Below are 13,850 nucleotides of genomic sequence, written 5' to 3'. Positions count from 1 at the left end.
GGGTCATGTGGTAACACTCAACAGGATAAAAGGCTGTGCTAAGCAAATTGTGTTTGAAGGAAGCTCTTTTCATTTAAGAATAAAATTGCAAACTTGGATGTCTCAAAGACATTATCTAGATGATTCCAATGATTTCCAATAGAGAATTATTAGAAGCTTGAAGCCACAGAATTACTAATATTGCCAGAGAGTTTGGAATCTTGCACAATGTTGCATCCGGGCTCTGGGCAGTGGTTTCAAACCAATGGAATGTGCTCCAGACATTTGCAAAGAGGTTTCTCTCGCTTTACCACAGAGTATGAAGACAGATTTTTGGTTATAACAGCAAAATGTAATTGACACACCATGGTAGGTCAACTTTCAAGTCGACTCCATTCATGAACAGGTAAGTGGATATCTTGACAGACTGTGGCTAAACATCTGCAACAAGTAGGCCTAGATGCCCAAAGTCTCTGTCCATCCACAGCTCATTGTAGAGCATGTTTTTAGTGGTATTGTAGCCATAAAAATTGGACAAGACACCAATGGACTAATGAAATCTTTATAGATTAGTCATTTTAGTCTTTCCTCTGATTCTAGATGACACTTGATCTGGTGTGAAAGTGATACTGCTCATCATCTCAAGAATGTTCTTGAAAGGGATAGATACAATGGTGCTGGGGTCATGGTGTGGAGAGGCATTATGCTTAATGGATACACTGAGCTGCAACAAGTGCTGGGAAAAAGGACTATGACTGGTGAACAATATTGCAAATAAGTTTTTCAACATCATGTTTGATTGTTCTGTGGTGCTGTAGGCAAAGAATTCATTTTTATGGATGACATTGCCACACCACATCAGACATGAGAAGTGTAGATAATTCTGGAGACCAAGGATATTAATCAAATCGAGTGGCCAGCACTCTCCCCAGCTTTCAGCCCGTAGAATACACGAGGGATGCAATATGGTGACACATTGCTGCTCGAGATTTTCCTCCAGAAAACAAACAAGGCCTTATCCTTGCTCTGAAGGAAGAGTGGACCAGTTTGCCTCAAGAACTCCTGAAACACTTGGTGCATGGTACAACATTGTGAGAACTGCATTGCAGTTCATGGGTGGACATATTCCATACTGAAATGCCTCTCCACATAGTTTTCTGTAAGCACTGTACATAAATTCCTTAACTACATCCTTAGGAAATTTGTAACTTTTGCCAAAAATGTATTGCAATTTAATTTGTATGAAATTTGTAATGTATTTTTTGTGAAATATAATTTAGTAGTATGTTGGCAATAAATGTTCACATTTGGCTGTAGTCATGAAATTTTTTTCTGTATAGCTAAGGACCAACATGTAGTTAGTCCTTAGCTTTTGGACACTAGTGTAGATCTTAAAGTGAGAATTAATTATTTGAACAATTACACCTGCTTCTGTCATAAAGGTGCCACCTGCATCAGTGAAGTTATTCATCCACCATTCTTTCTTTTACTTGTAGCATAAATAATGATAAAATTCTTTTGGATTGCCTTTAGCCTGTACAGTACAGACAGTTTCTTTTTGTACTCCAACTTAGCTTTCCAAACAATACTCATTACTTTTCTAACTTGTTTTTTTTTTTTTTTTAAATTTCATAACTTCTCTCATCCTTATTTTCACAGTATTCCACCCACATCATCCTATTCATATGGATCTCTTGCTTAATAAAGTCTCGCATCCATTTCACTCACACCCTACTTATCTTTGAATTCTTGTGACACATTCAGATGATGCATCATTTAAGCTTTTTTTCAAAGCTTCTCCTGCACTGCTGATATCTTTGCCATTCAGAAATTGATACCATGGGACCAAATACAGTATTCCCTCGATTTGTCATACTTTCCAGTTTGGTAGTTCAACATGTAACCTGTCCTAATGGAAACATCAATGCACTTAAATCTTGTTGAGAGGCTTAGATTTTGGATGTTATTCATAACTTATTTTAATAGTATTACAACACAGAAACACTAAATTATAAAAATGTGTTTATTGACAAACTTATATATTTCATGTATTTCAAACCAGAATCTGCAGCAGTTGTGCTCTGAGGATGCTAGTTTGAAATCCAGTGAAATGTAAGTTAGCAACAAACATCTTTTTTATAACTTAGCATTTTTATGTTATAATACTGTTAAAATAAGTTATGAATTCATACACTTAGCTACTGCCCAGGTAAGTATGGCATGATTACTGTCACCAAATAGTGCCAAAATAATAGCATCTTTAACTGAGACCCTTCCTGACATTATGATGAAATCTTAAACTTTTTTGTTCTTTGGTTCGTTCTCTCACATTTTACTTGAGAAAGTTCTCTTGTCGTAGCTTAGTTAATTTTTTTTCTCCATTCTTACATGTTTTCTCTGTTATCCAATCAATATTTGGATAATTTAAGTCATTCATAATGATTACTCATTTATTACCCATCATAGTAATTTGGTGATGCATTTCATCATTCTCAGCAACTGTATTGCCAGGTCTGTAGCAAAACCCATCATATATTTCATCCTGTTAGCCAACTTCGCCCCATACTCTCATGGGGTGAAGCTGGCTAACAGATACTCTCAAACTCACTGCTACATGGAACATTATTATTATTATTATTGCTTTCACGAGTATCTACCCTAACTGGACTTATTTGATATCATTAGTATTACCCCTTCCACTGCTGTCTTTCCTATCCATCCTAAACTGTTATTATGATAATTATGTTCCAGGCCTTCATGGAGTCAAAAGGCTCATCGTGGGAGGCCCCTCCTATAAAACACAGTCCATCATACCACTCCTTGAACTCACTGACCATTTGTGCTCTCACCACTCTATCAGGCAGTGAATTCCACAGTTCAACCACTCTCCATGCAGAAACCACCCCTCACCCTCTTGCTCACAACTTCTTTTCACAACTTCCAGGGATGGCCCCTCCCCCCCCCCCCCATTCCACAAAGTAAAAGAACTCCCCAGTGTCAATCCTGTAACTACCTCTCAACAGTTTAAAAGTGTTGATCATATCACCATTATCGGTGATATGATCATCTCCTTTTTCTATCTGTCAAACTCTGCAGTCCACATTCTCTCAGCGTGTCCTCATAACTAACATTGTACAGTCCTGAAACAATCTTTGTTATCTGCCTCTGTACTCTTTCCACAGTTAATTTATCCAGTTCAAATCCTGGGGATCAAATTTGAGAACAGTAGTCCAAGTGTGGTCTGATCAGGGCTTTATACAATGGAATGACAAGTGGTGAAACAGAATTACTCAGAATTAATTCAATTTGCCAATAAAATAAACTTCCAGTCATTGTAATGCAACATAAACTACTGATATTGTGTAAATATGTGTATATATAAAAATATAAATATGGATGTAAAGGTCGGAATACTTACATATAGATGCAAAAATATAAATGTAAATATCAGTATTGATACAAAAATATAAATGTAAATGTTAATCAGTACTTGAAAGCTACATTGCATACAATATATGCATTGTATGCAATGGAGCATGTAGGAATAAATTACCTACTGGTATAGTTACTATTGGGAGTAAAACACGCATGCGTGCACACACACACACACACACACACACACAGTCCAAACCAAAAGCATAAACTCCTTTAGATTCAAAACTGCATTCACTGACCTTCTTATCTTATCTTATTTGCATACTTAGATGAACCTGCACGCATTCTCACCATTTCTCACATGATCTGATTTCCATGACTCTCTGAATTAGATCTCATCCCAATAAATTTCTTCATGCCCATGATGCCAAATCCAATTAAATGCAGGCTATTCCTCTTATACTGTTTTTTTTTTTTCTTTATTGAACTCACTCAACACATCTAATAACTCACTCATTTCTGCTACACAGGTTGCATGCTAAATCATTTGCTATCATGGCCCTCCTTCTTAACTCAGCACTATCATATCTTGGTAATAAACTACCAGTTTTCACTCTCACTCTTTTCTCACTTCCAGCATTCTTTTCATAACTTTTCTGAAATTATCTTGGCAGAACATTTTCCTCCAGCAATAAGCAGTGCCCTCTGGATGATTTGGGCTTTCATATCAAAGACTGTGTGCACTTTTACGTGACCCAAAGCTAAAACTAGAGCAAGTAGTAATCCTAATGCAAGATGCAAAGTTCTTGGCTTATCGTTGAAAAAAAAAAATTTCTTATCACACAAATTGGATAACTGTAGGAGAGCACTGAATATCCTTTGTCTTGCACCTCTGGATTCTGAATGATTTTTATTGCAATATTAAGGGTCATAAGCTTTTATCTCTGCCAGAAACACATATACAAGTAGTTAGATGATAATTTTCTACCATCAAGAAACCAAAACATTAACAAATGCATTTACAACATCACCCATTCCTAGTCTTAGGCTGAAGTGAATGAATTATTACTCTTGTTTTGACTTAGTAGCTAGCTCTTCAATATGTGCTTTAAAATAAAGTTTTTGCAAGATCATCTTACATGGACAACCTTTTTTGTCCACACTGAGAAAATTATTTATTTTTTATTATTTTATTATTTACATGATACCTCCAGGGAGTCCAAAGACTCATTGAGAGAGAGCACCTACTCTACAATCTGTCTCCACTACTCAATCCACCAACTAGTGAACTGCAACTACACCATCTACACCCGCCACTAGTATTTTCACAGATAATCACAAACATCTATGCCCACAGCAGGATTCAAACCCATAGCCTTTTGGCTGGAGAGTGGATATGCTAACCACTCGGCCAACAGGGCAGGCATGATCTGATAGACAATGCTGTGATACATGTACATGCCACAAAACAAAGTTCCACTTTGACATGCTTGCATTTCTCCATGTTTTTTCACAGTGTGCACCTTACATCAGCTCTTTAAGACACCATTACTAAGTACTTTACATTGAACTTTATATATTTGAAATTCTAACAGAAGTGCACTTTGATGCAGATACTTAAAGTTCATTACAGTCATTAATCATTAATTAACTCCTTAATTGTTGTAACATCTGTTATGGGTTAAGGAGGAAATATTCATCTCGATTTGATCCTTGCTACACAGAAATTAAAGGAAACGAGGCTGCATATTTTGCAGTTAGGTCAGCCTGTTCCCTAAAATAAAACATATCTGCCTGTTCCTTGTACTGATTACGGTCAAAATTATGACATAAATTAATATCACAGTGGCAGTCTTCAAGGCTCCAAGACTACCAATAACAAACTGAACTACTTTAATGACACTTATTCATAATGCAATCCATACAGATGGTGAAAAATAGTGGAGATAACGTGCATCCTTCCTGTATTTCCTTCAATTCTAACTGCTGACTTACAACTTAAATAAAGACTATGCATTTGTCTATGTTGATTGATCTCATCCATCCCTTTAGGACAGGTAGAGTCCCCTAATGAGGGGTTCACAATGAAATTAATGCGGCTGGTTTGTCACTCCTTGCTGCATCCCCTAAGGGTAGTATTCATGACTGTAATCCGTGTGTGTTTACTGGGCCAGTTTGCCTGCTTGCAGAATGAAAACCCCCAGAAAAACTGGCAGAAAAAACCCTGCTGTCCATGCCCAAGACCAACTAACTTGGCTATGGCTGAGGAAGATCCTTAAGCTCGTCACGTCGTTGACGGGAATCGAACCTAGGACACTCCTTCCCCAGGCATATGGTTGTGAAGTGCAAAGCCACTAGGCTAACCACACAGACATTTGTCTATGTAATGTTCCATTTATCCCACATAATTGTAGTATTTAATTAATTGAGAGAAAAAATATTTTCATATTTTTTCTCTCATCACATTGTTTTATTTCTCTTCCAAATGTACAAAACTTAAGTACAGATCCTTATTACAATATATTCCCTTGATTTTTCAACTATTTGTCGTAAAGTGAAAACCTGATCCCTAAATCTGATCCACTGAAATAAAAATAAAAAAAAGCATAGATATATTTTTATAATATTAAATTAGCTATGTTTTCATAATATGAATTTTACAGATAACAAAACAGTATACTGTACACTGCTTTTTGCAAGATAATCCAGTGCTTTCTAAAGCTGTACAATATTCCTTTGAACCATGTGACAATGATGCTGTAAGTATGTCTTAAAAATCTGTTTTCATTTTGACCTTGGTATATCTGTATATTGCTAGATATCTTGATATGTTATGTAATTAAAAAGATTTCTGGAAAAAATATTTATTTTCAAACGTATGGTATTTATTTCTGAAATAACAATCACATTAACTGTTTATTAAATAGGAAACAAATGTACCATCACACGAAAGTTTCTATGAGTATAATTAAACTAAACTAAGATTGTGAAATGTAATAACACTTAAATCAGAAATAATTGCAAAGAGTTTGGCATTGGTTAGATCATCTTGACCAAAAATTGTTGACATTAGTAAGACTTATTTGATGGAGAATGATTTAGTTATAGGAATAGAATGTAAAGGGTATTGTATTTTCAGGGAGATTGAGAAAGAAGGGTAAGGGTGTACTGTTGATAGCAAACAAATTACAAAAAAGGAGAGTTTAAGCTCAACAGGAAGGAAGAATTGTGACAAGCAGTGCATTTGAAGCTATCTGGTGTTGAAATAGAAGCCAACAGGAAAAAATATTTTGTTGCTGCTATTCAAAGAAAGATGTAACAGGCATACATCGACAGATCAAGGCAGTAAGGTCAATTTGAGTTCAATTATTATGGAGGATTTCACCTGTGGAGATACAGACTGGAAGAAGAAAAAAAAACATGGCTGGCAGAGAATAGAATCTATGTTGCTACTACAGTATAGTTTCTTGAAAGCATGTGATGAAATTGGCCCAGGGATTGAGTATTCCTTATCTGGTATAGCATCAAAGATGTGAAAGCAGTACTAAACACAGAAGGATGACCAGCATAAGGGAAATAGATCAGATTGTGAGAAAAAACTAGCTGAGCAGGTTCAAGGAAATTCAAAGGAGTTCAGTCATTACATAACTGTGGCAGCTACTTTGTCTTCAACTGGGCAGAGTGATTGTGCATCCTTGACCTGAGAGGTTGTAAAATCTGTGCAATTTTCAGTTAAAATAAAGAAAATGTTGTGGAGGAAATATAAAGAGAAACGTAATCATCAGGTTCATGTATAAAACAGTTAAGAAAGATGATTACCAGCATGGTAAAGCAGACAAATCAGATGAGAAAAAATTAGCTGAGCAGGCCAAAGAACATCCAAAGGAATTTTTCATTGCTTAATAATGTCATGATCATATTTACATCAATACATTCATGTGCAATCAGATGTGATCTCACACTGGCCTGGTTGGCTGAGTGGTTAGCATATCCGCTCTCCAGCCAAGAGGCTTCGGGTTTAAATCCCACCAAGTGCATGGATGTTTGTGATTGTTCTACTAACTAATCATATGTACTGCTGTAAACCTGTGTTCTGGCAAAGTATGACCTTTGATGTAATTGTGCAATAAAAAATCAAATAAAAAAAATGTGATCTCGCTCTTAACATTCACAATGTCTCCATTCTTCAAGAGACTATTACCTAGATCTTAAACACTGACCTTTTCAATGTGGTTTTAGACAAATCTAGACAGTCACCCCAACAACCTTAGAATAAAAACAAATGTATTCTTTACTGCAAGTTTGATGCACTTGTTAAAAAGCAAAAGCTAACCAAGGTCGACCCACCAACAAACAGATGAGTTGTCAATATATCTGGACATTCACTCACTCCTACAGAAACCTCTGTACTTGCAATACTAGAAGGGAAATATGAAGGATTGCAAGAACTATAGAACTATTACTTTAATCTTTTGTGCAAGCAAGATTTTATTAAAAATCATTCTAAATAGGATTGAGGCCACAGTTGAGGTAGAGATGCCTGAGGAACAAGCAGGTTTTAGGAAAGGTGAGGGTACTAAAGATCAGATCTTTGCCTTAGACAGATCATCGAAAAGTGTAAAGAATTTAGACTCCCACTGGCAATAGGTTTCATAAACTACTCTAAAGCTCTTGACTATGTTCAGCATGTGAAACTGTGGGAAGTAATGAAAATAATGGGTTTTCCTCAACACATCAGGTTGATAGCTAACTTGTACAGTGAGCAAGATGCCATGGTAAGAACAGGTGTTGGATTAACTTAAATAGTTTCAGGTTGGAAAGAAAGTTATGCAAGGATGCCTACTTTTACCTGTTTAGTATCTATGCTGAGGACACCATGCATATAGTATTGGATGAGCTTAAGATAGGAATTAAGTGATAGATTGATCAGTAATTTGAGGACTGCCAGTGATACAGTACTCCTTTGTAATAAGGAAGAACGAGGACAAATCCTTGACAAAGTTAATGAGATCAATAAGAACTGAGGACTTCAACTCAATCCTAGCAAGACAAAGATTATGGTCCTCAAAGGAAATAGACAGGGAAGCTTCTGAGAAACAATGTACCTTAATCGAGGTACATTTAGGAGGTCAAAAATTTAGGAGGTCAGTAAGGTTGAGCACCTAGGATCCATTATACAGTAATCCCTCAATAATGAGCCCCCAATTAGTGCTTTTCGATTAATACATCATTTTTTTTCAATACCCAAATTCAATTAGTGTGCCTCTAAAATTCGATTAGTGCACCGACATATTTCTTAAAAATAAATGTTACAGATTTTAAAAATTTTCAATCTATACATTTTTTATGGCTAACTATTTTAAAAAATCACTCACCAGAATGAAATAATTTAGTTACTGATTTAAAACATTTTACAAAGTTATTTTTAATGGCATACTACACTACTTCCATGTACACTATGTATGCTATGTTCCAAACTTTTACTGCCAAAATTTATGTCATCTGCTATAGTATTATGCCCGCAGATTTGATACCCTTCGACACTTCTGTGCACGTCACAACAAGGAGAATCCATTCCGATAATAGGGTAATGAATCCATCTTCTGGGATGGCTTGTTTATTATTACACGCTGGAAAATTAACTTCTCTTTTATGATCATTGTAGTTTTTAAAGTAGTAACTATTTTGCTTGTATAACAGTTGAGAAATTTTATCTATAAAGCACGTGATTTCGCGTGTTGGCGAGCAATTCGTAGGTCCTTCATTTTTTTCTCTCCCTTCAATGATAACGTCCAAGAGTTAATTAAATCTCATTCTGAAGAATTGAGTGATTCCGACCTGCTAAATTTAGTTGCACAGTGAAAAGATCCTGAAGAATATGAAGAAAATTTAACCGCTGATAGTCACTCAGAAGAGATTTCACAGAAACAATTTGAAAATATTTTTCATTCAATCGAAGTTTTTAAGCAGCAATGCTTAGAGGCTGACCCTGATGAAGAGAGAAGCAGTAAAATTTGCAGAAGAGTAGAAGAGGCAATAGGACCATACCATCGGTTGTATGAAAAAAAGAAACAAAATGCCTGCCAAACTACGTTAGCTCAATTCTTTGTTAAGAAGTAGAATAATAAAATTAATATTCTGAATATGTTTTATTGTCTTTCAGCTTCATTTTTTTCCTTTAACTAGGCCATGAGACATATCTCAATTCTTTTATAAAAAAATTAAGGTTCAAAAAAGAAATTTGAGTAATGAATTATACTTTTTCCCATAGGTTATTATATTCGAATAGTGTGGTTTCGATTAATGCTCCTGTTTTAAGGAACGCATTAGGCACACTAATCGAGGAATTGCTGTAATGTGAAGAATTGCTGTTCAGAAAATGTCAGAACTCAGATGTATCTCTCTACCAACTTTCTTTACCAAAATCAACATCTTACACCCATGCATCAACTTCACCATAGAAAAAGAAAAGGATGAAAAATTAGCTTCCGGCCGGGACATCCTCCTTTCTCATACCCCCCCCCCCCCATCTGAAATAGAATTCCCAAACTCTCCAACAAGAACTGAACACAATCCAGTCCATTATACTACAGAATGGCCTCACCACAAGGAAGTTTAAATGCATCTTGGACAAATACAAGCTTAATACCAAGAATCCTGAGCATGTACAGTAAGTCCCTATCCTATACATCACAGAGGTGAATGCAAAGATATTATTATTATTACGGGCAACTCCAAGGAGTCCTTAGACTTATCGAGGGAGGCCCTAAACATCATGTCAAGAACAACTATTCAACATCCACACAGTATCTATCATACTTTGCCTTGAACTCGTTCACAGTCATGGCATCCACAGCAGGCAACTTATTCCACTCATTCACCACTCTCCAAGTAAAAAAACTAGTTCTAACACCTTTGTTAACCACACTCTTGCCCAATTTCCATGGATGGCCCCTAGTCCTCCCACCACCAGTCCTGTTCTGAAAAATATCTTCTGAATTAATCTTATATAAACCCTTCAGTAATTTGAATGTCTTAATCATATCACCCTTTTTCTGCCTATCAACCAATTTCTGCAACCCACAAATCTTCAACCTGTTCTCATAAGGTGCATTCCATAGACCTGCTATCATCTTGGTCACTCGCCTCTGGATCCTTTCCTCCTCATCAAGAAGAAACTCTTCGTCCAGTAGTCAAGATGGGGTCTTATCAAGGCTCGATACAGAGGAACAATAACTTGCTTGTCTCTACATGTTAAAGTATTTTTCAGAAGCCAAGTGATTTGATGAGCTGATTTAGCCACTTTTGCAATGTGCCCCCTAAACTCCAACTCCCTATCCACCAACACTCCAAAATACCTGTCCTCGTCAATCTCCTGGAGTACAGTTCCACAAATGTGGTATACTGCTGCTAATCTTTAATCTTTTCACTCCAAAATACATAACCTTACACTTTGCCACATTAAATTGACATCCATTCTCCTTAGCCCAGTCTTCCAATGTATCCAAATCATCCTGCAAAATTTTGACATCATGTGCATTCACTATTGCTCTACCCAACTTTGCATCATAAGCAAACAAATGAACAGTTCCTCTCAGATCCTTTCCTATATCGTTAATGAACAAATTAAATAGTGGTCCAAGAACAGAACCCTGCGACACACCACTAGTCACAGGTCGTCTTTTGGACTCTACCCCTGAATAAACTATTCTCTGATATCTCTTCATCAACCACCCTCCTATCCATCTCACCAACCCTATATCCATCCCCATATGCTGCAGTTTACTGATTAGAATTCCACATGCTATCCTGTCAAAGGCCTTAGCATGGTCCAGCAGTATCACTGTATACCCATTACACTTATCCAGTTCAGCCGTCACTGTGTTGTAAAACGTGAGCAAGTTAGTGAATCATGATCTACCCTTCACAAAACCATGCTGCCCCCATACAGTATCCCATTTTCATCTATCCATTCCTTTATTTTTCTCTTGACTACTTTCTCCAAAACCTTGACAACGACTCCTGATATGCTGATCGGTCGGTAATTTGCAATAGCAGTCTTGGAACCTCTTTTATGCAGTGGAACTATTTTCCCCTCTTTCCATCCCCTTGGGACTAACCCAGACCCGAGACTTAAATTAAACAAAATGGTTAAGAGCACTGACAATTCTTTAGCTGCTTCACGTAAGAACCAAGCTGGTATACCATCCAATCCCACAAATGTATTCACAGTAAGGTTTTGTATACTATTCACCTCAATTCCCGTATAAGCTATTAGGTCCTTCATTCCTGCAATATCACCACCTGGATGATATACTCTTGCAAAGTGCTCGCTCAGTAATTCCATTATATCAACTGATTCAGTTACCTCCCTATCATCGGCATTCCTTAAAATCATTCTGCCATATACATTTTTTCTTTTACTTGTAGCATATCGAAAAAACTGTTTTGGGATTCTCTTTAGCTTGCTTGGCTAATTTCCTTTCATAATCCGCTTTTGCTTTTCTTACCAGACTCGTTACCCTTCTGGCCTGTGCTTTATACTGTTCATGGGACTGCAGGTCACCTTTCTCATGAAATTCTCTCCACAGTTGTTTCTTTTTTTGTAGCTCAAGCTTAATGGTGTTATTCATCCATTTAACCCCTACTTGATTTACTATCCGGACTCTAGGTATACAGTCAGCCATTACCTCCTTCAAATGCTGCTTTACCGTTTCCCATGCACTATCAACCTCCGGCCCTTGCAGTTTTACATGCTGTGGCACTGAACTAAGCAATCTCCTAAGGCTTGTCATACTTACCAGCCCAGTAATTCCACATGTACCCTTTCTTAATTGAAAATTCCACACAATTAGCCACCTTCCAGGTCAAGACCTTATGATCATTCTCACCAATTGGCAATGTGGTCATATTCATTACAGTCAAATTCTCAGATGCAATTACTAGGTCAAGCATTCTCGAACCCCTAGTATATTCCATTGCATGCTGTCTCAGGTAGTTATCCCTTAATAACTGCATAAAATCCAATTCCTTCCTCCCATGTGTCTTCTCCTTCTTCCAATCAATGTTACCATAGTTGAAATCCCCCGTAATAATTACTCTCCTTCCACTCATTGCATCTATTTGTCTATGCATACTATCTCCACCATCTATTCCCTCACCTGGTGTATAGCAGCACCCAACTGTATATTTTGTTCCACTAGTCTCAATCTCACACCAAATAGCCTCAAATGTGCTCTTTTCAGTATCCTGCAGTTCAACTTCAATTCTCCTTGGCTGCAGTTCATCAGCTATCATCAATAACACTCCTCCCCCCCCCCTATTCTTTTTTCTATGTTCCTCCTAAACACACTATACCCTTCACATTCTATCCCACTAGCTATATCATCTTCTGTCAGCCATGTCTCACTAATGCCAATAACCTGTGGCCAGGAAGAGCCAACCAAGGCCAAAAATTCTTCCTCCTTGTTCCTAATGCTCCTGGCATTAGTATACACTAATAGGGATAATAAGATATACAATATACAATAATAAGATAGGGAAGAATATAGGGGATAAACTATCTACATTTACATACACAGATAAGCTACATTTCCAGCTTTTCTTACCCTTCATACTATAGGCTTACGCTGCATAAAATAGTTCCTTATTTTATGTTATCACATCGTGGTACTTTGTATATAATTATTTTACTACTTCCTTACTTGCTGATGCTTGAATTATATGTTTCATACTATTAAATTGTTACAGGGAACTTATATTTGGAAAATGCAATTATCTATCACGTGGTCTCCGACGATTCACCGTTGCCATAGTAACAGCGAACTAACATCCCACTACCTTTGGAAGCGGTACGGCCTGTAGTATATTTCTTTACTTCCAAGATAACCTGAAAAAGAGTATAGTATGTGCACATCACATCTATATCCTCCTCTATCTTCAAAAAAATTTAGGTATTGTTTTCATCTATATAACTCTTGCCACTATATGAATTTCAAATATGTCCTACCCTACAATATTGTTATCACTTATGGAGTTGCACAGTTTAAAAATAACTCTCTAAAAATGCTGGATGTTATTCAGAAGATCGCTCCACTTAGAGACCCTTCCCTCTCACAGACTCAGTCCACTCACTTTATCATAGATGTTTCTTTCTGTCTTATACTTCTTTTACAAGTATTTTCATGGACACTTTTCTGCTGAAGTGGTTGGCACAATTTCTCTGCTGTCCCTGAAGTATATAAACACACAAGCAACTGCTAGTCAACATCTCTTTATCTATCTATTAAAATAAAAGTTTGTTTGACGATGATGTTACAAAGAAAGTTATAAGGATTAATGCTGATATAAAGTCCTATTAAAAAAATGTAAATAAGCTTTGATCTTGAGTAATTTAATATAAGGAGTAAATTTAATAAGTAAATTTGCTACTTTTATGATTATAGAGGTGTAGGGCTATGTTAATGTATTGGTAAAACTGTGTTTGAAGGGATGGA

The 13,850-nt window shown here is 36.6% G+C and overlaps 1 protein-coding gene across 1 annotated transcript in view; it reads left to right on the top strand.

Moving 5' to 3' along the window:
- Positions 1 to 13,850, top strand: part of nwk (FCH and double SH3 domains nervous wreck) — a 493,235-nt gene that overhangs the window by 179,217 nt on the left and 300,168 nt on the right. Inside the window, exon 10 of the mRNA XM_090406304.1 lies at positions 6,018 to 6,113. Within this exon, the coding sequence (XP_090262430.1) occupies positions 6,018 to 6,113 (96 nt within the window). The remainder of the gene's footprint in view (positions 1 to 6,017; positions 6,114 to 13,850) is intronic.

Source organism: Typopeltis vanoorti, chromosome 16 (genome assembly GCF_054136105.1).
Source record: "Typopeltis vanoorti isolate ZY-2024b chromosome 16, IOZ_Tvanoo_1.0, whole genome shotgun sequence".
Classification (NCBI taxonomy): Eukaryota; Metazoa; Arthropoda; class Arachnida; order Uropygi; family Thelyphonidae; genus Typopeltis; species Typopeltis vanoorti.
This window is presented reverse-complemented; position numbering and strand designations above follow the sequence as displayed.